General features: G+C 40.1%; 1 protein-coding gene across 9 annotated transcripts in view; it reads left to right on the top strand.

Moving 5' to 3' along the window:
• The window catches only part of GLIS3 (GLIS family zinc finger 3), a 454,579-nt gene that overhangs the window by 335,192 nt on the left and 95,133 nt on the right, over nucleotides 1-24,254 (top strand). For all 9 annotated transcript variants that reach the window (XM_024555041.4, XM_045191019.2, XM_045191043.2 and 6 more), the window contains 2 exons: nucleotides 18,709-18,870; nucleotides 21,763-21,873. In XM_024555041.4, the coding sequence (XP_024410809.2) occupies nucleotides 18,709-18,870; nucleotides 21,763-21,873 (273 nt within the window). The remainder of the gene's footprint in view (nucleotides 1-18,708; nucleotides 18,871-21,762; nucleotides 21,874-24,254) is intronic.

The raw sequence follows: 24,254 nt of genomic DNA, 5'->3' as shown, positions 1-24,254 counted from the left end.
AAAGGAAATGTTAAAAGAGTAAACATGCAACATTCTTAAAGCATGGCCAGCCCTCTCATGTCCAAAGCTGTTTCTGTAGTGGAATTACTGCTTGGGGGTTGCCCAAAGTTGGCTCCAAGAAGAAGCCACTTTGGTAATGAAAGCAGAAAAAAGTATAACAGTCCATGGGATCAGAAGAAAAAAAACTCCATGGAATTTATTTTGGTGCACCCTAAAAGCTAGAGGTCAGGTCCAGCGTGTTGCATTACTTAAGAGTGGGCTGAGATTCAGAGCGATGTCTCCAAGCCCTTTGGCTTTCTGGGAAGGGCCTACTCCACTTGAGGTTTGGGTCTCCACAGAATTAGACTGAGGGCGTCAAGGCCTGTTCCTTGGTGACCTGGAGGCTTCTGTCCAGGACATTTCTGTTGATTTGGATACCGACTATAGTCTCAAGCCCAGGGCACTTGGTTGTAACATTGTAATAGTCAGACTGGAGTTTTTGGCAGGCTTTTGTTTAGTTTATTTTTCTCTAAGCTTGAGACTTAAGAAATTGAAATTTGAGAGCACTGCTGTGCCTTGAAACTTAAAATGAAATAAAATTTTTAAAAAATCATGGAAGGTGATTGTTTTGCCTTTTAACTGCCACATTGAGGGATAGAATTTAACTTTTATTAATGACCATTGGGTAGCTTCACCACAGTATTTTTTTTTTAAATGAACAGTGTAAGCAGGTGGTTTGACAAAAGTTGAAGACTTTTGTTTCTTCCTCTTCTTCCTCCCATTCCTCCTCCCTTGTGCATGTATATTACTCATTCACGTTCCCTCCTCTTTCCTATACTGCCGTTACAGGGAAACTTGGCTCTGCCGATTGTCTTGACACCTTACTTTCCCCAGGTTTTGCTCTTCCTGCTCTCTTAGACAGCTAAACTCAATGTGGGGATTTCTGAAGAACCCAATATATTATTCAATCACCAGGTGAACAGTCTATCCTTAGATACAATGTATTGATTGTTTTTCTCTATGGCGTGTGAGTCTGTAAATGCTGGGAGAGAAAATTATTCTGATATTTTGATATTTTTCGTGCTTAACCGTTCCCAACCCTATTTGGTAAGAATCTATTCTGAGACCCTGGAAGCATCTTGGATATTTCCTGTTCTTTAATCTGTTGCCAACCATAAGCACTGCTCATGACTCTTCTTTTATTGGTATCATGCTTCAAATTTTGTACAGCATTATCTCTGTATGTATATCATCTTTGAATTTCACAACAGCCTTTTGAAGAAGGCCATTCTCAGGGGTAGAAATTCGTTCTCAGACATCATGACACCTTTGTCCCTGGTTCTCTGTGGAACTCAAGAGTGGGGGGACGGAAGGATTCTTAAGAAACCTTGGTTGAACTGTCTTCCTTTAAAGAAAAAAGAAAAGAAAGAAAAAGCACAAAATGACATGACCTTCAACTTTCCATTTAGACCCTAAAAGAGACAGGCAGAATACCATGTCTTCGTGGAGGAAGTGACTGAAACAGAAAGACCTGACCCTCGCTGAGCATCTCCCCTCTGTACTCCCCTGAGAGGCCATGTTTTCGAGACCTCTCTCTGGTTTACGGCTTTGCTTCCTGGGTCATCCTCACTTGACCCAGCTGCTAGCTACAGCCACGTCTGCTTTCTCTCCCCAGCCTGTCCCCTGTCCCTCCGCAGTATGAATTCTCTTGGGTTTACAGAACTTCTGCTCACCAAGTGGGTCCTTTTGAGCTTTCACATCTCTCTTATTTATTTATTTTTATCCACAGGCTTATTCCATGTGTACTGCTGTCTGAACTGTCATGAATTTTGGATTTAATTCCAGAATGTCAAAGGAATGTTTTCAGTTGAACAAACCAAATGAAGTAAAAAAGCTTCATCCCTTTTTTACTTTATTCTCATTACCCATCTCAGCGGGGAGGATGAGTAAAGAATGCATCCTCTAGATCCTGAAAGAATTTCTAATATTCATTCTTTCTCCATAAGATACAGAGCTTAATCCTTTCTTTAGACATTTTCTTTTTTCTAAGTAAACAGGGCCTAATTGGAAAAAGCTGAGAGAGCTAAGCAGCAAAGAATAGAAAACATTTACTGAGCTTAGAAGTGCATATTGAATACTGCAGGAAATTTGCATATGGATTACTTGGTGAAAAAATAGAAACATTCTCAGCCCATTAGTTACTGTGATGGACTCCCACTGACTAAAATCCCAGTACTTTTGCCTTGTTTTCTCCAACTGTTCTTTTCTGTAATCATTTCTCTTTAACTACAGGGCAGCTATTCTGTTACTGCACTTTGTACTGGACGCGGGGGCGGGGGGGGGGGGGGGGTGTGGGGGGGCATGTGAAACCAAAATAAGGAGCGTAGCTGTGCCTAGAATATGAGCAGGGTACCTCTGATTCAGTCCCGAAACACTGTACCATCACTTCTGAGCTCAGGTGGAGGAGCTTTGAAGTCAGTCCTACCAGTTGCATTAAGTGACAACCTATATTAACAACCTTAGGTTCCTCCTCGGTGCCTCAGTTTCTCCAAATGCAAAATGGAGGGGATGTGTAGCAGCACTAATGGAGATGGGAGGGGAAGAATCAATGAATATTTATGAAAGTAAATTGAGTCCCTGGAATATAAGAGGCCACAGAAATTCATAGCATAATTAAGGTAGGGTGAACAGATTAGTGTTACATGTGTGTGTGAAGCACATTCTACATCCCATTCCCACAAAGACTGAATTTAATGTACTCCAAGCGAAGAGGAGAAAAAAAGGCGAACATGGTATTTTGAATTAGGATTCTAAATTTGGAGTTTGATATGTTGTTTGATATACTACAGACATAAATCCACGTGTCGACCTTTTCAGCAAATGCATGCATGTGTTTGCATGTGTTGGAGGTACGGGAAGGATGTACATGATGAGCAAGTCTCATTACCATTTATTGGCAGTACTTCTCCAGGAGAGCCACATCAGGTGCTAGTAAGAGGATTGGTATCAAAAAGATATTTAAAACTCTTTACCTTTAGTCCATAGAAACATCATTAAACATGGATCGACGCTTTGCATTGTGGCGTGAGGCAAGACCCAGTGTACAAAGAGACATTCAGATATTGCCTACAGGAAACAGCTACATTATTGTGTCATTTGTTTAAGGAAACAGCCTAAACCCTGTCACGCTACAAAGGAATCATCAAATATTAATAGATGTGGAAGTTGGTGTAAAAAATCAAAATATCAATATCTATCAACCTGTTTCAGGCTTCCCACAGTGGCTTAGAAACTGCTGGAAAGAACGATTCGTGCAGCATCAATCACAGAAGAGGAATGAAATCCTAGTGAAGAGGACTGTGTGTTTGAGAAACATCTGCATGCTGCAGAAGCACTAATTTGTCCAAAGAACTAAAAAAAGATATATACTCATATTCTCAGAAGATTTTATTATAAAAAGGGTGTCCCATAGAAAAATCCAAGATCTTTTTTCCCCCCTCTTGATGTAAGAAAACCTTGCATTGGGATAATCTAAGGAAAGATGTGGCTGACTTTCCTGGTGGCATGCAGCGCTTACCAGAAAGAATAGATGTGCAGACCCCAAGTTCCAGAAAAAAATGAAATGCTGACCCTTCATCCCCCACCAGACATCTGTGTGACCATCTGAACCAGGAGCCACCTGGGCAGTAATTACAATGTGATTTTTTAAAATGCAAAATAAATAAGATTTATGTGGGAGAAAGCTGTGTTTGGGATGCTGATTTGACCCCTAAAACCTGAGATTATAAAGTGCGGCCCAGGGACCATCAGCATCTCTTGAGAGTTTTTAAAGAAATACAGGTTCTCAGGCCTCACTCAGAGCTGCTGAATCAGAGTTGGCCTCATAGGGAATTTCTTGGGAGGTCTGTGTGCACATTAAAGTCTGAGGGGCACTGTTCTAGGATACCACTTGGTATGTGGTTGTTCGGGTCACCATACAAATAATTTTTGATAAGCTTTGGGTAATTGATTTTTGATCAGTGAATAAGTAATGATCGAGAGTAACTTTGACGTTTGGATGATCTGACCTAATATCACTCATGAACCCCACCTTTTGTCAGTTTTATTCATGGAGCACCTGCCTGGCATGGTGCAGGCACTGTGCTAGGTTCTGGAAAGAGAGGGGCGGACAAGACAGATGCAGAGCTCAGGAGGTGACCATTATGCAGATGATTGCTGAGAACTTGATGTCATGGCAGATAAGTAAAGAATTAAGCAGGAAAAATTCAGTGTGTAAAGAAAGCACAAATGAGTGAGCCGGGTCAGGTCTGGGAGATCAGAGAGCACCACGGCACCCCCTGTGGCCCTGCCACCTGGGGGAGGCTCCCGGTTCTGGTGGGCCTCTGTTGGGCGCATCCCGGACAGGAAGGAGAGCAGTGAGGCAGGTTCCCATTTCCCAGTAGGAAGGTCGCGGAGTACAGAAGGCACCCGATGCCGTCCTGCTAACTTTTCCCCTTAAGTAAATATTTTTACTGGCCATATGATTTTATGTTTTGAGGTTCCAAAAGCTTACATGGTTTGTTCAAATTAGAAAAATGATAAACACCACAATTCCAGAGAGCATGCACACGAGAGCTCTAAATAGGGCAGTAGTTCCAGATCTGCCTTGTTGATTGTTGTTCTCCAGATTCTCTGGGCCTGGGTGGGCCTGTGGCTGGGCAGCTCCTGGGCAGTCACGGAGTGGTCAGCAGTGCCCCATTGGTCTCCCGGCAGTGGTCGGCCACACTTCAGCTGGCCTCCAGTCCTCCGGAAGGGCCACAGTTGTTTTTTTCATGCTTCTCTCTCTTCTCTCTGTCTCCTTCTCTTTTTCCTGTTGAGGTTGCTTTTTCCATCTCAGTTGTTTTAAGTTTGAATTTGATTTGCATATCTGAACTGCTAATTATACCAATTATTTGCAGAGCTTCTGTGTTCTGAAAAGAAGTTTGAAACTGACCCCTTTCATTAAAGTCAGTGTCAGTTTGCCCTGAAATTTGGAGCTATGGAGATAGGTCCTTTTTTTACCCCTTATAAATATATTTTTTAAAGGACAGCTGCCAGCAACTGTACTTTCCGGGTCCCAAACACTCATGTTTCTGGTCATATTTTTCTGTAGTCCAGCCTACATTCTTTAACTAAATACTACCCTTGAAAGATCAAAAGGGGTACTCCCTGCTTTCATTTTGTTCTTGGCTGTAGCTCATGGATGTCTTTTTTTTTTTTTTTTTTTTTTTTTACTTAATTTATGAAAAGCTTTCTTTCTGAAGAAGAAAGAAGTGACTCTGTGGATCATAAAGTGATCATTAGCGTTTACTAATACAGTCTGCTCTTAACTTGCTTTACCACCACGTCTTTTCAGTATTATTTACTGAGCGGCTGAAATAATTGAGCTTTGAATTTTTAGATTACCACCAAGCAAGACCTATTGTCACTTATTGCTGGGTATAATCGCACCATATGTATTTAGTGAAGCTATTTATTCATCTCCCTGGTGGATTACTTTGTCAGATGAGTTGAGATATTTCTGTGTGTGCAGTTGGAATCTAGAAAACATTTGCATTTCATATAGCACTTACAAATTATAGAGGGCTTCACAAGTATTTTTTTTCTCCAGACCTGAGGGTCTGTTCTTCAAGTTCTACTCATCTTCCATTGTTCTCCATTGTTTGTTAGAGCAAGCACTGTTCGTGTGACTATTCGTGTCAGCTATTCTCAGTGGATTTTAAGCCCTAGAAACATAGTTTTAAAAAGAGAAAGAAAGGGAGGGAGGAAAAGAAAGCATTTTAAAGTAAATAACTTGTGTTTTAATATATAATAACTCATTTTTCAATTATTTAACAAACTGCATTGGGACCTTCCAGTGCACACTAGTGCCTCATGGAAAAGACCACCCTGCTTCTTGTCCTAAAGGGGCTCACGTTCCTTGAGGGTGTTATAGGAACAAGTCCATGAGAGACTACACCTAAGCTAGGGGACAGAGAATGCTTTCCTGAAAGGGGGATTTTTCAGCTAAGCTCTAAAAGATGAGTAGGATTTAACCAGGCAAATAGGAGGCAAATAGGAGGCTATTTCCAGACAAAGGAAATAGCATGTGCAAATGCCCTGAGGTGAGAAAGGTAGGCGTGTTTGAGGAACTGAAAGACATTAAGGGAAGGAGCAAGAGGGAACAGGGGTGAGGTGAGGATGAGGTTGAGGAGTAGGCAGGAACCAGATCAAGCAAGATTTTATAAGCCCTAACTAGGCTTTGGTCTTCATTCAAAACCAATGGGAAATCTTTGAAGAATTTGACACAGGGGAGTGGCGTGGTCAGATTTCTAGTTTCCAAAAGAGAACTCTGGCAGCAGTGTGGAGACCAGATGGTAGGGGCGAGCGTGGATGGGGGAGACCAGTGAGGAGATTTTCCAGGTGGACCAGACAAGAGGTGGTGGCTTAGACTAGGGGAGGTTACCTGTTGATGGAGAAAATTAAGCACTTTGAGAGATACTTTGGATATTTGGACACTAGAAATGGATGTATGGGAGAGGGAAGTGTCCAGGATTACTTCCATACTCTGGGCCTCCACTGCTGCCGGAATAGAGAGCAGGGAGCGAAGACTCTGTTTGGGGGGAAAGGTCATTGTTAAGTGTTGGACTATTCACTTTGAGGTGCCTGTGAGCAATCAGTAGAGAGATATTGTATAAGCAGTAGGATCTGGAGCTTAGAGCAGAGGTGTAGGCCAAGTTTAACAAATGATTGTCATTTTGCCTTCTGATGTGGTGCAGGTTGGATTCCTATATCCAACAAAGGAAAATAGTAAAATGAACAGTTTCTTTTTTCTTGGGGGAATTTTGCTTGAAATCGAATCAGAAGTGATACAACAAATATTCCGGCAAATAATGCAATCAATTATCCATTAAAAAACATTTATTAAGCACTTTATATATATATTAAGCACCTATTAGATTATGGGAAATTCTAAGACGTCTTTCTTTACTCCATAAGTAAAATCACTTTGAAGAAAGGCTTAGCCAAGTACGCATCTAAGAAGGACCAAGTTTTGTCACCATGGGTAAACTGGTAGTGAATTCAGCAACTCCTTTACTTAATGAAATGAGTACGGCGTTTCATTAGCTGAATATGCAGCCTGGTGGTTGATTGTTTCACGCCAGGTCTCACTTCGCATTTGGTTCTAAGCATCCCAAGAATCTGAGCGGCTTACAGATGCGTGCCACGTTGTTTTTTATTTGAGAATTACAGTTAGTAAAAAAGGACGATGATGCCAAGAACAAAAGGCTCACAATAGTCATTATTAATGACTTCACTCTACGCTCAGACGTCGGTGAGAATGATTTATATAATTTAGGATAGTTGACCCTATTGGCTACAGTGAATTGAAACTAATATTTTTCATTTTGGAAAGAAACAGAAGAAAAAGTGCGTTTGGATTCCTTCCAAGACACGTTTCCTTCTTTATCTGCTTGAACTCTTGAGAAACAGTATTCCCTTGGAGTTGCATGAAGGAAATACTTGGTTAAGTAATTGAGCCAGAAGGCCACGCTTCTCGCTACAGCTCTACCACTTACCAGCTGTGGGACTTCGGCAGGGCGCTTCACCTCTCTAGGCCTCCATTCCCCTCACGTGTCTCAACGGGGACAACAATACTAGATAATTTGAATGCATAAAAGATGATAATAGCGGCTGACTTTTATTGAGAATTTACTGTATGCTGAGTACTTTCATGCCAAGATTGTTGGCTCGGTAAGACGGCTGAAGAGATAAAATAAAAGAAGAAACATAGAATGAAACACATTTTACTCATTTTTTAAATTTCTTTGGAGAATAAGAAACAATAGTAGTTTAAATTCAATGAGAAAGCCAACTATTTTAAATAGTAGACCAATATTCTCATCAAATTAAAACATCTGAGGTGATCCACATCTACTTTGCACTTGACACTTGTAGGTGGGATTTTATGTGGACCTGTCGTTCTGGGGGTAAGTGGAGTCAAGTTGCAGACAAAGGGGTGGAAGCTGCATTAAGGAGAGTAGTCAAGGGGCATGAGATTACAATTCTTAGCTAAAGTATTTATTTGCCTAATAATTACCGAGGTCGAACTCGGCGCATGCACAAAGTGATTGAATATCCCGTTAGGCTCAAAACCTAAAAGGTAATTGGAAAGGGTCAATGGATTTAATGACAATTTCTTGCCCTTGGGGAGAAGGGGCAAGATGTGAGAGCAGCTCTCACAACCAGGAAGAAGGGCTCAGAGATAGGCTAGGGAGTTTAAAATCCGAACAGGGGAGAAGAGCAGTGGAAGAAATAGAAAGTTTTACGAGCACCTGCTATGAGCCTGTCAGGCATGTGATGGGAAAGCCTTGCGGAAAAGCTCAGCTGTGAAAGAAAGAAAACTGGAAGTGATGCCTTTTGGAAAGCCGGCGAGTGGATGGTTTTGATGAACCGCTGTGGGTTGTCACAGAAGACTGTCAACCCCAGGGCTGTGGAGCCGCTGGAAGGCAGTATTGTGAGCTCACACCTTTGTTATGGCCACCAGGGCTAATGCAAGGTCTGAGTTCCCTTATTTTCATATCTGCTTCTTTTTTAAGCAGCCAGTCGCAGATGACTTTTAGCAAGTACAGAATTTTTATTTAAGCAGTGCATAATGAAAATCGATGGCTTTTTGTTGAGAAAAGCACAGTGTCAGGAAAATATCCTTGCCACTCTCTTTCCTCCTGTCACAGTGGCGGAAATTTTACATTTGAAAGTGAAAGGGCTTAAGATATAATTTTTTAATCCCATCTTTCCTGCCCACTTGCATCTCTTCCAAAGCTTGTCAGGGCCAAATCTGGAATAGTAAGAGCCATTAAAAATTTGGCATCTTGCACTCTGTTTTTTGGAATAAACTCAGTGTGGGCCAATTTATGGTAAATTATTCTCTTCGTGTGTGAATTTCCTTTTCTCTCTTGGCAGATTCGTGTTTGCCTCTACACCCCTGCACACAGATCTTAAACACATACATTTATTACAGAATCTGTGTGGGGTATGTGTGCAAGTGTTAAAGTATGTGCCCATGGCTGTACCCATAAGTGCATATGCACACATTTGCACCTATGTGCCTATACGATAGCAAATTGACGACAACAGTTTGTCTTGGAGGTTTCTGTTGCTGTACGTATGTTAGCATACATTCTGTTGCAACCCACAAACAGTTTTTCAGTCAGGAGATGACAGAATTCAGCAATCATTTTGGGAAACACCATCATAAGTAAATATATTGCTTAGTTCTGTTAAACCAAACATGCTGATTGTTAATAAAACTGAAGGCAAGCTGAAAAACTGAAGGCATTTCTCATCTTTGCAGTCAAAGACAATCACAGGGAAGCCAGTCCGGCAGGAAAGGTGGAGCCAAGGCCTTGCTACATACAGCCCCCTGTACTCTCAACACAGAAAGCTCTGGAGCTAGGCATGATTATAACTTGGGGTTATATAGGACGGCAGTGTTTGCCTCCCATTCAGAGAAGTTGGGTATAGGATGGGCAGAGGCATGGCATCATGGGAAACTCCTTGACCTGCTCTTTGGGGATTTTTGACTCAGGGCAATTAAGGGCAAGATCCCAAAGATTTTGTTTTCTTTGCATGAGACGATCTGATGAGAGGCTCTTTCCTGGCATATTTGAGAGCATATTAGCTCAGCTTTTAAAGGGCAATTCAAAAACCTCTTTTCCTTTATGTATGAAGAAGGCACACATTTATGTGCCTTGAATTGTTGCTAATGACATGTTCCCAATAGGTCTGCGTGTGTTTAGCTCCAGTTTGGAAAAGGGTGTGGTATGAAAACAGTTCACTCACTTCACCAGTATTGCTACAGATTTCTCAGAACATCAATAAAGAAGCTAATGCGTCTCGTCCACACACACAAAAGACAACCATATATTGTTATTAGTATTGTTTCCTCACATAATTAGATTTAAAATAATTAAACATATATTTTGCAGTAGTCCTATAGAACATTAGAATCCAGCAAAACCCACAAATGCACTTTATAGCTTCTGCAGTGTTGACCGTTTGATGTCGTCATGGCCAGTAACCGGCCCTACCTAGTTAAAAGGCCGCAATGAGCTTCCTACACAGGGAAGTCTAGGAGATCAATATGCTTTTTTACAGAGAGTTCATTCTGTGGGTTTTGTTTAGCATTTATTTAGCAAATAATCTGTGGTCACGTGAATATATGCTGAAGCCTGTACTCACTGCTGACAATAAAATGATTAGTAAGACTCAGTCCCTTGTCCTCATAATGCTCACAGCCTAATGGGGGTCGAGACAGACAATCCAGTTAGTGTAACTCCGTGCTTTAGTGGGTCAGCGGGCAAGGTGCAGTGGGTGAGTGAGGAGCAATCCTTTGTGCCTTGCTTTAAGTGTAAAGGAAGGCATCACTGAGGAGAAGATGCCAAGCTAGGGAAAAGGTCAGCAGGATGTCCCCAGGCACAGAGAGTAGCACATGCAGAGGCACAGGGGCAAAAGGGAGCATGCTGCTTAATTAAGAAGCTGCAGCTGGACTGGCCTAGAGCCCAGGTGGGAGAGGTGGGAGGACAGGGAGGAGACAGGCGTGACCCCATACATGCCACGCCCTCCTTTGACCTGCCGTCTGTCTCTGTTTCCCCGAGTCTCCTTTCCTCTTGCTCACTTAGTTCCTTCTTACTTCATCTATCCCTACCAGTCTTCTGATATTTGAGATACCTTTTAGAGAAACCAAGTTTTAGAGAATGTTTCTGACATTTTTAAAAAATGCCAAAAATAATTCAAAGGACCATTCCTCCATTTTTCTCTCAGTTGCCCCACCTTTAGTATATAGATAACAATTTGCAGGTTTGGGAGCAGGCTGGGTCAGATTCCATATTTACCATGGATATGTATCTGTCTCCTGGGTTGTTCTCTGAATGCAGGAAATGTAGGTTTTAGCCTGATGTTTCTTTTGTGTATCCACAAAGCCTAATAAAGTGCTGAATGTGCAAGAAAAAATAAATAGCTGCCATACAGACTTAAAGAGTTTGAAAAACTGTTTTCATTAATACAGCATGGCAAAAATCTGAAAGTGGCTTTTGTATGTGTGTGTATAGATACTCCCTGGAAGTATTGAGCTTGTGTAGATCTATGTACATGGAAGTTTATCTGGCTATGTGGTGGTCAGAAACACAGGTATAGAAAGTTAAATAATTTGATTGCTTTTAGATATATTTATGCAGGGCCAATTATGTAGCCTTAAATATATTTGCTCTACTGGCATTATAATCAAAGTGCATTTACAGAGGTCTGATTATGAACCTCTGAAATACACCTACTCTAGTGGATATATATTTGGAGTTGCAGGAAATCAACACTAATAAATAGCAACAACAAATTATCAGGCAGCTAACTTATTTTGTTTAAACAACCCCAGACCACCAGTTTTTTAAATTATTTATTCACTCACAGAAATAATTGCTTGCCCGAATTTGCAGCTTCCTGGCGCTACAGGAACACATACAGTGCTTTGCGTTGTTGAATAACGACAGGGCCGTACCGCCTGTCTCACCTGCCAATGTCACACGGTGACGTACTCTTCTGCCAGGTGTGCGTGTAGTGCCCGTGATGAGGTCCGCTTGTTCCCAGCCCCTTTCCATTGTTATAAACCAGACCCTTCATAATTTCCATAAAAATTTAATATGGTTCAAATGTTGGCACAGAAATAACATATTTCTCTCTACACCGTCATGTGTCTTCTCAAAAACATGTCTTCCATGTTCGTTTTTTAAGTTCACTCTCACTTATTTTGTCACCTCACTTAGCGTACCCTTTTAAGGAACAAGTGCTACCTATGTCCCAGATTGTTAAAAAGCAACAAATTGCTTTAAACCAATAAGAAACATATACATACTGCCCATATAGGTAGCCTTTGTTTTATACAGATTTCTTAATCAAAAACAAGAAGCACGGCAAGCCAGGAAATTGTATTTATGAGCCAGTTAATAGATTCATTTTGTACACCAAAATAACAAGGGAAAAACATAGTAACTGGGATTGCTTTATAACGGTTTAGGAAAACATTGCAGAAAGGGTTTTATATTAATTCTACAAAACTTTTTAATAGTTCCAGAAAATCGGGGTAGACGAGTGCTGTAGACCACTTCAGAAGGCCCGATGAGCGCGTGCACCGTAGCAGCTGACTCCCGGAGGCCCAGGGTCAGAGTCTCCTCCCCCCAGCTACCCCGGCCAAACCAAAGGGCGGGGCAGCATTGAAGGCTGACATCGGAAATGCAACTGCAAATCTACTTAGATACTTGGAACCTTTGGATAATCAGTTTGGGGTGCACTGATTTCCCTGACACTAAGGCAACTCTCAAATTAATTGGGGTGGGGGATTGTAACTTTGAATAATATTCCAACGAGGCCACTATTGTTCTGGGTAGAACCTTTGAAATATTATAAGATCGGATAGTATGTTTTAGCAACCAACAGGAAACATAGAAACTCATTTTCTGTGGGTATGTTGTTTTGTTATGGACCTGGGGGAGGGGGAGGAATTAAACTGAAAACACAGGTCAAGGGTCAAATCACAAAGCGAGAAGACCGCATGTCCATCCTTATCACAGAACTGGTACTGTGAATACGACAGGGACAGGAAGGAACTTCTTACTACCCGGTGTAATGAACCCATGAACTTGATACTTTTTAAGATCTTCAAAACATTTGAAATATTTTCTTTCTCTCCCTTTATGTAACACTTTCTGCAAACTGATGTGGTACATGTTAAGGTTTGCTGGAGCATCCAGCACTAATGAAGGTGCACCGGGAACAGCAGCCACAGGGCGGCACAAGGCAAACCACGTGTCCAGCTGCGAGTGAGACTGGAGAAGAAACAAATAGGTGGCCCCCGTGTACTTCCGCAGTCTTTCTGTTTGATTCTTTCTCTCTTTTTCTTCCGACTTTGTTCTACGTCCCCGCCCCAGACAATACTTTCTGTTATCTTCCCAATCTAAGTCTTAAAATTAGATTTTACTCTTCCACTCTTTTAAGGGTGCAGCTGCCACAGTTTGGTTCATCAAAAGCAAGCCCTTTCTTTATTCTTCTTGCTTTAGTTCTTTTATTTATTTTATTTCTTCCTTTAAAAAAACTTAACAGACTGTACATATTCAATCTGAGAATAGTTTGATGATACGTAGAATGTTACTTCTTAAAGTATAATCTTCAAACATTCAACATGTACAGAAATATCACCTTTCAGAAGACTCATGGAAATGCAGAATCTCAGGCCTCACTCCACACCCACTGAATCAGAATCTGTGTTTTAACAAGATGCCCGGGTTCCTTGTGAGTACATGAAGCTGGGAGGCACTGTCCCAGAAGGATACTTTTAAATCTCAGCTGAATACATGCGTCAGACTTCTCACCTCTTCTCAGGTGTGTGAGGTGGCCCTTGGCCCTTAGCTGTTCCTTTGGCCCCTTCTGCGTCACAGAAGCAATCATTTATTTATACCTTTTGCAGGTATGTCCCTGGTTCAAGTGGACTTGAATTCTTGCACTCATTGTGGAAGTCAGCTTGGCTATATCCGTGGCATTAGAACTATTTGGTGACCTTTCCATCAATGTCTTTCACCCCTGTTGTCTTCGGGCTGTAAATGGAAGATGTAAACTAGCATAGAATTCATCACTCATTGCCTGGCACTGCTGAGAATACCACAGCATCAGCCATCACTAATGGGATTAATTGGTCTCAACTGATGAAATCGTAAAACGTATACTTCCAAGGGCCGTAAACACTGAGCCTTAATTGAAATCAAATGTATATTTTTAAAAAGCATGTCCAGCATCATAGACTCCTTTCTGTTCAGGTTTTGTTGACTTTAGTGATGATATAGAAACCTGAGCAGGAAAGGTTTGCTGTTATTTCCACTTTGAATATGAATTTGTTCTTCTCAGCACTCTAAGTAGCTGATTAGGGGAGGGAGTAATATTCTACTTGATTATTGGTTACACATATGGAATAAATCCTATTTTAATGGTGTCTAATGAGCCTTTCATTTTCAGAACCTTACACAAAAGCTTCTAATAGAAAGGGAAAGTAATATTTCAAAGGTCATGTTAATGCCACTTAATGTCAACAATCTGTAATCAAGCCAATATATATAGATGGTGATTACAGTTCAGTTGTGATCCTTTAAACATGAAATAATCTCCTAACTTAGCAAAGTGGTGCGAGCTAGGGTTCTCTGGGTTTGAGGCAACTTACACTTTTTAATTACAGTTGGTTACTTGAAAATAGCCACAGAGTGAAAGAGATATTTCTCCGTGTAAGACTTCATGCAGTGCAGTATTTTCAAAACCCATGAGATTTAACGTCCTTTCACTTACAGTTTCATGTTTTGTTCTTCTCTGTGTCTGTAAAGCCACTGAAATGTGCAAATGGAAAACGATGTCTCCTCTCCAGTGCTTTTTCTGAACAGGGGGATGTGATGGGCACTAGAAATGGGGGATGTTCTGTTGGTCAGGAGGCCACGGAGGGAGTGTGCAGTCAGTGTGCCGGGCAGCAGAGTCAATCGTGGGGAGTTAAAGAGTCTCTAATATGAGATGGGCACTCGGAGACGTGGTCCCACTCGTACAGGTGGAGACAGCCTTGGCCTGCCCTGGACCAGAGACGTTCCTTTCCAGTCTAGGCCTGCTGCTAGTCCACGTGACTCTCATCCCAATTAAAAATGGGTCAGTTCCGAGAGACACTTTGCTTCTGGCAGGAGATTTTCTTAAGAAAATTAACAATGATTACAACAAATGGCATTCCTGAAGTCACCGGCACACTGTAGCATCCGAATCTTCTGTAGGGCTTGTCAGCTGTCAGATGTGGGGTCCCTAACCCCAGGGTTTTGTTCTGTAAGTCTGGGTTGGGCCAGAGAATTGGTATTTCTGATCAGTTCCCAGAGCGTGTCACTGGTGCCGGTCCAGGTGCCATGTCTTTGAGAATCACTGCCCAAGGTTCATCAGCTTACGACCTCCCGAGACTTGGTTCTGCCCACACTGCCTTCGCTTCCATCTGCCCATAGGTGAAGTTTGCATTGTACTCGTCCTGTTCCTCCCAGTGCCGAACACCTAGTGCCACACTCACAGGACGTGCTCAGTATTTGTTGGGGGCGGGGGGTAGAGGCTATTTAGGTGAAATTACTAACTTACCTCAGACCCCTTTCCCACTGTCCCTCCCCTCCCATATTACCACCCCTCATTTGCTTCTCTTCTGTGTTCTGTTTCTCCTCCTTCTGCTGTCTTGTTGGATCCTGAGAGTTTGGCATTTTTCTGTTGTTTTCTCATATAGGGCCTGTGTTTGAACCACAGGCAACCTCAGGCCTGTTAATCTCATTGTGTGTCACTGGGACCTAGGTGACTGGCGCCTGGTGTCCAGGTAGGAGAGGGCCAAAGACTAGGATACTGGTCAATTTTTTTGTGGCGGGGTTGATTGGTGGCAGTGACATGAGTGGTCAGGTGACAATTTGAACCCTAAATCTCAGGATGGACCTTGCACTTCAGGAACCTCGATGAAAAAACATTTCTTGGAACCAAGGAAATACTCCTCCAGTAGTCCGTGCTTCCCTAGGTTTAGATGTTCATTAAAGATTTGGAAAAAGTGAAAAAATAGTATTAAGGAAAAGAGGTATCCATTTTCCCAAATATCCAAAGCATTCAGTTTTGGTATTTTGTAACAATCTTTTCTAGTTCTACCTAAATATTCGTTTATTTTTAATTAATTTGCATTTAATTGAACTTACAACTCTAGGGGTAAAATTGCCCGAGGGAAAGGAAATTCTTGGGTTGAATTAGAGGGTTATTCCCGTAATGAATGGTAATGATTAATTAGAAAGTTGTTTGCTTTCAAGTTTCATCCAGACACCTTTAGAGAGGTGAATAGCACCTCCTTCCTCTTGCAGAATTGTTAGTGTGGCAAGTTCAGTCAGAGGTGCTGCCTGCACACACTTGAGAGGTTGGGTGTGCGGTCTCCCCACCCGGCCATTCGTCAGCTCTTCAGTGCCTGACTTTACTGGTCTTGAGTTCATGGGTTTTCAAGTGAATTTCTTAAATAAGAGTGAGCATGTAGTATATATTGAGCACTGAGTACATGCTATTTAGGCTTTCTTTTGCCTTTATTCATACAACCCCTTCACTCTTAATCTTTTCCCTTGAAAATATCTAGTACATGCTAAGTATTTTATGCTAGTACAAGTAATACAAATTATGTTGTCTTCTGGCCCTTCTTGTTACAGAGGAAACATCTGAAATCAGCTGGGTTTTCATGATTTATAGATACTCTTTGTTGTCATTTTCAGCGTGGGTGCTCATACTTTCCTCTACCTTTGCTATTTAAAAATGGTCAGGTTATTCTGAGATGTAGTTCACTTTTCACTGACTTGCTTGGAATGTAGCAAGCCCTCTTGATCTTTGATCATTGCTTCTATTAGCAGCAATAATAGCAATTAGTTGACTTTTAATCTGACATTTAACTGGACATTTGCTTGGACATTTAACTAGAGAGACACTAGTCTATATCCAGTTTGTGTCTGATTCAGCGGACAGTTTGAATTAGTTCTAGGACATGTCTATGATCCCTCTAATCATTGTGTGGGGTCTTGTTAGTCCGATACTCACAGAAACCTCATTAACCTATTCTCAGGTAGCTCTCCAGTCCCGTGTTGGTGCCGAAACAACGCAGCCTTCTCTCTTACCAAGATGTGGGGACTGGAGACAGGAGTGGAGGCTGGGGCCTACCCAGGCCTGGGTATTCACCCCTGGAACTGGCCCCAGGATGGTGTCCACTCTACAAAAGAGCTTCGCTATGAAATAGGCTACAGGCTTGATGTGTTTAAAACCACAGGCTCATTTTAGACCTAAGTGTGGCCCACCCAGTGATTCCAAGTAAAATAATCTGAGCTCCAGGAGCTTGCTCTAAGTCATCATTCAATGAGAACCTTAAAAACAGAGATTTGGTCAGCAGAGGCCTCTTAGCTATGAATTGTGGGTTAACTTTGGGCCCCTTTATTCTCAAATTTGAGACCCACTTGAAAATCTGTGGAAATAAGCCATTTAATTCCTCTTTCCCTCTAGCAACATAGCCTTATATCTTTCACTCTGATGAAAAAGTAGTTGGCTTCGTCAGCAATCATCTTCTGTTCAGGCTAAATTTATTTTTTTGCAAAATAGAAATCAGGAAAACACCAAAATTATTTTAAGCAAAATATCAAAATTGAAATAAACCAACATATGTCTGGGAAACATGTATAACTCTCAATCAGAAATAAGTGCAACTTTCATAAATTTCTTAAAATACTCCAGCGTGTAAAGTGTGGACAACTTAAATAGATGGCATTATGGCGTGTTTGGCTCCTCCTTCTCATTAGTTCATCCTTTACTTCACCATGGAAATTTGAATAACTAAAACCTGGCCGGCTCTGGATCATCCATCCCTTCACAAACAATGGACTCCATCGTCTACTGCAATAAGCAAGAGAACCAAGGAGTCTTAGGAAAACTCTTGAAGGTTAGGTTATACCTGCTAATTTTGAATGGAAACCATCTTGTTCTTACCTGCTTTACTTAGATGCTGTCCTATCCACTCCCCCTCCCCCCACACATTCCTCTCTAAGAAGTGAGGTTTCTTCATTGCTTTAAACATACTACGCTTTGTTCTGGTTGGCTTTTTCCATATTCATAAGTTTCTTTTTCAGTGAGAACTCAACGGGATTAAAACTGTCAAAGTGACAAATATTCTGGGGCTTAGTAACAATGAGAGTTAGAGGATAAATGCCATCTCACCTTTATGCTCCATTTGGAGTCTTTCTCGAAAACAGTCCCTCTATTAGATTATCATTTCGAGGATTGGAATCACTTTGACCAGCTGATAGTTTGCCCACAGAAGGCATTATGTAAAAACTACCATCAGTAAATATTATTGATAAATGGATGAAGTACTTCTTGAAATTGTCAGTCTTTAATTTTCAATTCTTCTCATCTTGAATGAGGTAACCAAATTTTCTTTTAAAATATATAAATAAATAACACCATCACTTCATTTGGAAAATGATTTAGCATTAAATGCTTTGTCTTTCAGTACCTTTTTGAAAGAATGTTCAAAAACTTTATCTCATTAGGCTTGGCATCACCCCGAACAAGGTCGACCTTCTGTGAGTTGGAAAACCCCCTTAAAACAAAGTTAAGCAAGTTTATGATCATAGTAATTCAGTGACACATACCTTTTCCTTCTTGAACTCTTGGATCTTCAATTCACTTTTTTTTCTCATGCATCACTCTGATTTTTCTTGTTAGTTTGTTAGCTGTAAAAAGTTTCTTCCTTCTTGGTTCCTTCAGTGTAAACCAATTTGGAGATGGAAAAGTATGTTAATTTTTTAATAAATCTTTAAGACACGCATTACTGTATTTTTATTAACTGAGCCAGATGGCTCACAGTGAATTTTCTCTGACATAAGTAATCACAGGAATGAGTTTGGGACCCAAATCTGGAACAGAAAGTTACATGTATATTCAATGGAATAATGCAATTCACATAAACATGTTGATATATTTAGAAGTAATATTTCTTACTGTTTGGATTTTATTTTATTTTTTGTTTTAGACTAAATGCAAACTAAGATCATTTTTTTTTCTATCCCTCAAACGCAAGTATTCAAGGTCCTTCTCAATAACCCAAAATTGTTTTGTTTTTTGCAGTTTGAAGGTTGCAAGAAGGCATTTTCAAGGCTCGAAAATCTGAAGATTCACTTGCGGAGTCACACTGGCGAGAAGCCATATTTGTGCCAGCACCCGGGCTGTCAGAAGGCGTTCAGTAACTCCAGCGACCGCGCCAAACACCAGAGGACGCATTTGGACACTGTAAGAGTGGCAGGGGCTTTCCAACTTTCAGCTTGAAGCCCCGGTGTGAGGAAGTGCCCTTTTGGTAGTGGGATGGTGAAGGTGTTTGCTTTATGGTCTGCAGGTTATAGGGGCAATGCCAAGGGCAGCAACGGAACCTGGTAAAGGGCCAGAGGGGCCCTGTTTGACTCTCCTCATTTTTCTGTAGTCGTGAGTATCCTAAATGTTACAGCTGCCTGGGACAGAGGGGTTCTTTGGTAACAGCTGTGTACCACGCAGAGGCAGTTTATGGGCTGTGCTATAGTAGATTTTAGTTCTCAGAGAATGACCAGTACAGATTGGGCATTAAAATAAGTATTCAAATATCAACATATACTGAGGTACACAATATACACGGTGGGGCAAAAGGAGGTTTACATTTGTGAGTAGGCAAAACAGAGCTTATTTTTATATTATTATTTATTAATTATTATATTTTCCAAGTGAACAACTATAAGCCTACTTTAGTTTTGCTTTGTTTTCTTACTCTGATTCTTCTGGACATAAAAATGTGGAGGCTGGCATGATTTTTGAAAGTAAATCTGACCTTTTGCTTTAGAAACCAACTGGTGTTTTTTTACCCTTAAGTGATATAAAAAGAATCAGCGACTCTTTCCCCGGGGGGTCAGTTTCCTCAGGCTTTCTCTGTGTTAATAGCCATGTATCCATTGACATAAATTCTATGAGAACAATTGATTGTCATTATTACAAACCTTAACTCTCTTAGAGCTGTAACATTTTGTTCATTTGCAAATGCCTTTTCTATGACTCTCTCTTTTATTTTCTCAATTATGTTGATTGTTCTCCTCTGCATTTCTCAGGTTTTGATGCCATTTTCCGTATGTGAGGCCAGGGAGACGATATGTGCCAGTAATTTCACTTCACTTAAGAAAGCCACCAGGATAGACGCATTACACACATCGCAGCTCTCTTCTCCCCCGTTCTCGCAAATAATGTATTCATGACAGTACTTGCTCAGTGTTAACATTCTGATGTCTATTATTAAACTACATCGGAATTTGAATTTTGAAAAGATACTGTTATTTCTACACGCTTTCTCATGCATATTTAATATTCTTCTGATGTTATAGTTGACATATTTATTAAATTTTATATTAATCTCTATTAGTCGTATTGATAGCAGTCATTTTAACTATATGTCATGTAACCTTTCTAAACAGAATTATACCCTGATATATACATAGATGGTTTGCCTAGTAAATACCTGAAAGATAATTAGGCTAATATGGCTGTAAGATGGGCCCTTCCTGCTCCAGCTGAATCAAATTCAGTGATTTTAGGGCAGAATAGAATATTAAATGAATAAATTTGGTGAATAGCAGTATCTTTTAAAGGTAAAAATAGGAAAAAAAGAATAAATTATGTTAAAAATGCCCTATTTTGTATGTCTAAAATGGTCTTGGTAAAATCCAATAAATTTTTCAATTGATCATTGAACTTTATCATGGAAGAATGAACATTCATGAGACAAGATTGTCTTGAGAAATTGCTTCTACTCTAGCTAGTTATCTGTAGTTTGAAAGAACTATTGTGAGGCTAAGTGTTATGGCTCCACAGCAAATACCCTTCTTTGCTTGGAGCTAATTTTAGCTAATCAACTAGGCGCATTTTCTAAAATCATTTTGGAATTTAAAAAATACCACTTTTTAAAACTTTTATGGAAAGCTATCTACTTTTAATGATAATGATTTTATGATTCAGTTCAATGCAGTAGCTGTTAAAACTCAGCTATTTTTATTTGTAAAAATCACTGCTCTAGTACATCTTTTAAAGTCATCATTGCTAAGATCCAAAGTACCTACTGTTTAAATTTTTATTGTGTTTAACAAATTGGTAAGCTATTTTAGAATCATATAGAAATCAAACATTTGTTTTAAAGAGCAAACTGTAGTTGCTTAAAGAATTTGTTATTTAAGTTTAGGTGTTCATTCTCTTTCAATAAGTACTCCTTATGCTAATGTCATTGGAAGTTTGGATAAAATATCTTTCTTCAACTAAATGGATTCTTTACTTAACAGGAAGATGGTTTTCCCATAACAATTACTGAGTTCGTAATTCTAACCCTGAATAGTTTTCCTAATGCATCTTAATATCCAAACAGGGGAAATAATTTTACAGTACAAGATAAAAAAGAGTATAGATTCGGCCGTAAGCTGCACACATCATATTCCTCAGGAGCATGGGAGGAACTGGAGTAGCCAAAACTGCTGTTCTCTTCGTGCGCGGCCAAGGGCTTATTCACATAACCCAGGCTTAGCACCAGAACTCCTCGTCCACAACTAATAACATTAATGCCTCTCTGGCTGACTTTTCATGTGTCTGTTGTTTGAAACCTACTGTCTCCTACTCACTTTCTACTAATTTTCCCTTTTAATTCTCTCCCTCTCTCTTTCTGAATCAGGTGTCTTCTGAAACATTCCCAGTCTTTTCTGGACTTTTCTACAGCTTCTTTATACCTGAACTCTTAAAGAATATGTGTTTCCTAGTTTCTGACAGTACCAAAGATTGTTTTCAGGGGAACATAACTGTAAGTATGACTGGAGATGCTTGCTAATAATTTCTATGTTAAAACATGCCACATGAGGTTCCTGGTAAGAGTGTATTCTATAGTAATCTCCTAAAAATCATCAAAGGTAGGCCATCTCTTTGTTTCTTGAAAGTTCACTCTTCTTTTTGCCCTGATGCAGACTTACTGAGCTTTGTAATTAAAATGTTTGAGTATTACCCAACATTTCACATCAGATAGTTTGTAACAGTTCATGCTCTGAAGTCAATGGTCTTTGAGTAAATAAAGCTTCCCTAGTTACCTTTATGATTTAACCACAGCTGTTTCTTTCTTTCTTTCTTATTTAGAAACCTTATGCTTGTCAAATTCCAGGATGCACCAAGCGCTACACAGACCCAAGTTCCCTGAGAAAGCATGTGAAGGCACATTCTTCCAAAGATCAACAAGCAAGGAAAAAGGTAATTTTAAAAAAGAAGTTACCAGCCAGAAAAAGCATTTAAATTCTTTCAGTACTGGGCACTTCTGCAGGGCATTGGGAATTCTTATTCTTCTCAAGGTGTAATACGTTTTAGACTCTTTGCTGAGAGAAGTCTTCCATGAAGTACAGGCATACATGTTCTATTGCGCTTTATTGCTCTTCCCAGATGATTGTTTTTTATAGGACCCTCCACCAGCCAAAAGATTGACACCCTGAAGGCTCAAATGGTGAGCATTTTTTGGCAATAAAGTATTTTTTTAATTGAGGTATGTACATTGTTTTTTCAGACATAATGCCACTGCACACTTAATAAACTATAGTATAATAGAAACATAACTTTTATATGCATTAAGAAACCAAAAAATTCCTGTGACTCACTTTATGCAATGCTCGCTTCAGCGCAGCGCTCTAGAGCCCAACCTGAAAAGCCTCTGAGGTGCGCCTGTAACAGCAAGGCTGTGGCTTGCGTAGTTGACGTGGCTGGATACGGCTTTCTGGGGACAGCTTGTATAATAGGAGTCAGAGGAAATTAAGTATAAGTCAGCTAAACAGGAAAGTAACAAAAGGCTTTCATGGAAATTAAGTCCAAATAACGAGAAAATTCAGTTGGGAAAGACAGCACAACAGAAATCCTTCCTGGAGATAAATGCTTTTTCATAAACTATCAATTGGCTAAAATTTGAGCTCTGATGAAAAAGGTAGGGGAATCTCTAGAATGAGTAAGAATAGAAGCATTCCTCCCTGTAAACTTAGAAAAAAATATTTCTTAGTAGGTACTGTGTGCGAAAATCTGAGAACGAAATTAAAGCTAAAATTACTTTAACATCAATAAGGGATTAATGCAACTTTCAAAGTGTATAGAAATCATAGTATCTAAGACTTGAAAGACATGTTAGTGATACCAGCCAGCCCACCTGACGTGATCTCCTGACCTCATAAGATCCCAGCAAGTGGTCGGCCTGCTGTGCTCCAGCTCCTCAGAGAGGAGCTCACCACGGTACAAGGCATTTCCTACTAATTGAGTTTATAAACTTCTGAACCAACACGTATCTTCTGACCGTAGCAGTAAAAATGCTGACTTGACCTTGGCTATTTGACTATTTCATTTGTGTTTAGATGGGTACCTGTTTTAAGGGCCCTTCGTTACAAATTTAAGGGAAGATTAAGACAACTTATATCAAGTGATTGAACCCCATGGCCATGGTTTTCAAGTCACTGTGACTCTTGGCTAACGAGAATCTTGTATTCTTTCGTGGTTTATAGGGATTTAACACTTTTATGTTGGGAAATGCTCTGCAGTCCTTTTGTTACATGAGCTTTTTCTTCCTTAAGAGGTATTAGCACAAAACTGGTTAAGGGCTTATATATGGAAATAACTTGACCTCTTCCCTGTCAGTTAGAAAAATGCCCAGTTAGAAGGATGTGCTAGGTATATTCTTAATTGTATACAAACCCACTCTTGTAAATCAATTGTTAAAATCATTTATTTTTTCCTCTATAAATATAGGTAAGTCTCTTTAATTAGAATCCCAGTAAATTGATAACAGATAATCATTATTAGCAGATAATGTATTCAACAATAATAGATGATCATTTGACATGGATTGGATATGTTCTTTTATTTTCAAAGAGCAAAGGAACTGCTAAGTGAATTGCAATATAAATGCAATTGTAAGGAGGTGTTTAATGTGGTGTTCTTAAAATAACGCACCATTGTTGCATGCTGTTAACGTTCAACGGGACGACTCGAAGTGATAAACTGTGTTTGTTAAAACGAAAAAAAAAAAACCTTTTGCTGAGAGTTTTCCCCCCTAAATATGACCATTCTCCAGGTCGTATTTAGGTTTTGGCAAATCTGGCATAAGATTGGAGAGCACCTTCATAGACTGAAACAGCTGTCCCGGATGTGACAGAATGTAAGTCATGTGCTCAGACAAACAAGCTACAACACGGTACTGACAGTACGTATGGAAACGTAGCGTGTATTTTCCGACTTGTCAGGGATTTCTGTTGTTCAAACACAGTGTGTTTCCACATCAGTATAATGGAAGAGCAGTGTGATTGTGTGAAAGGTTCCCAAGGCACTGATTTAAAAAATAAATCAGACTTTGAGATTTAAAAATATATAACCTTATAGACAATTGGCAGATGGCCTTCAATAAATAGGTAGTTTAGATATGAAGGAAGAGTATTATAAGCTAATGCCAAGTATTTCAGTATTCTCTTAATTTTATCCTGTGTAAAATAAGGTTTCATCTGTCCAAAGGTCAAACTTTTGATGCTCATTCTGTTTTCTGCGAATGGTGAACTGGATTTGGCCAACTTTCATTGCCTGGTCCTCAGTGACAAGTTCACTGGGTG

Source organism: Desmodus rotundus, chromosome 1 (genome assembly GCF_022682495.2).
Source record: "Desmodus rotundus isolate HL8 chromosome 1, HLdesRot8A.1, whole genome shotgun sequence".
In the NCBI taxonomy this organism is placed as follows: domain Eukaryota; kingdom Metazoa; phylum Chordata; class Mammalia; order Chiroptera; family Phyllostomidae; genus Desmodus; species Desmodus rotundus.
The sequence above is the reverse complement of the archived record's forward strand: the minus strand, read 5'-3'. Positions and strand labels throughout refer to the sequence as shown.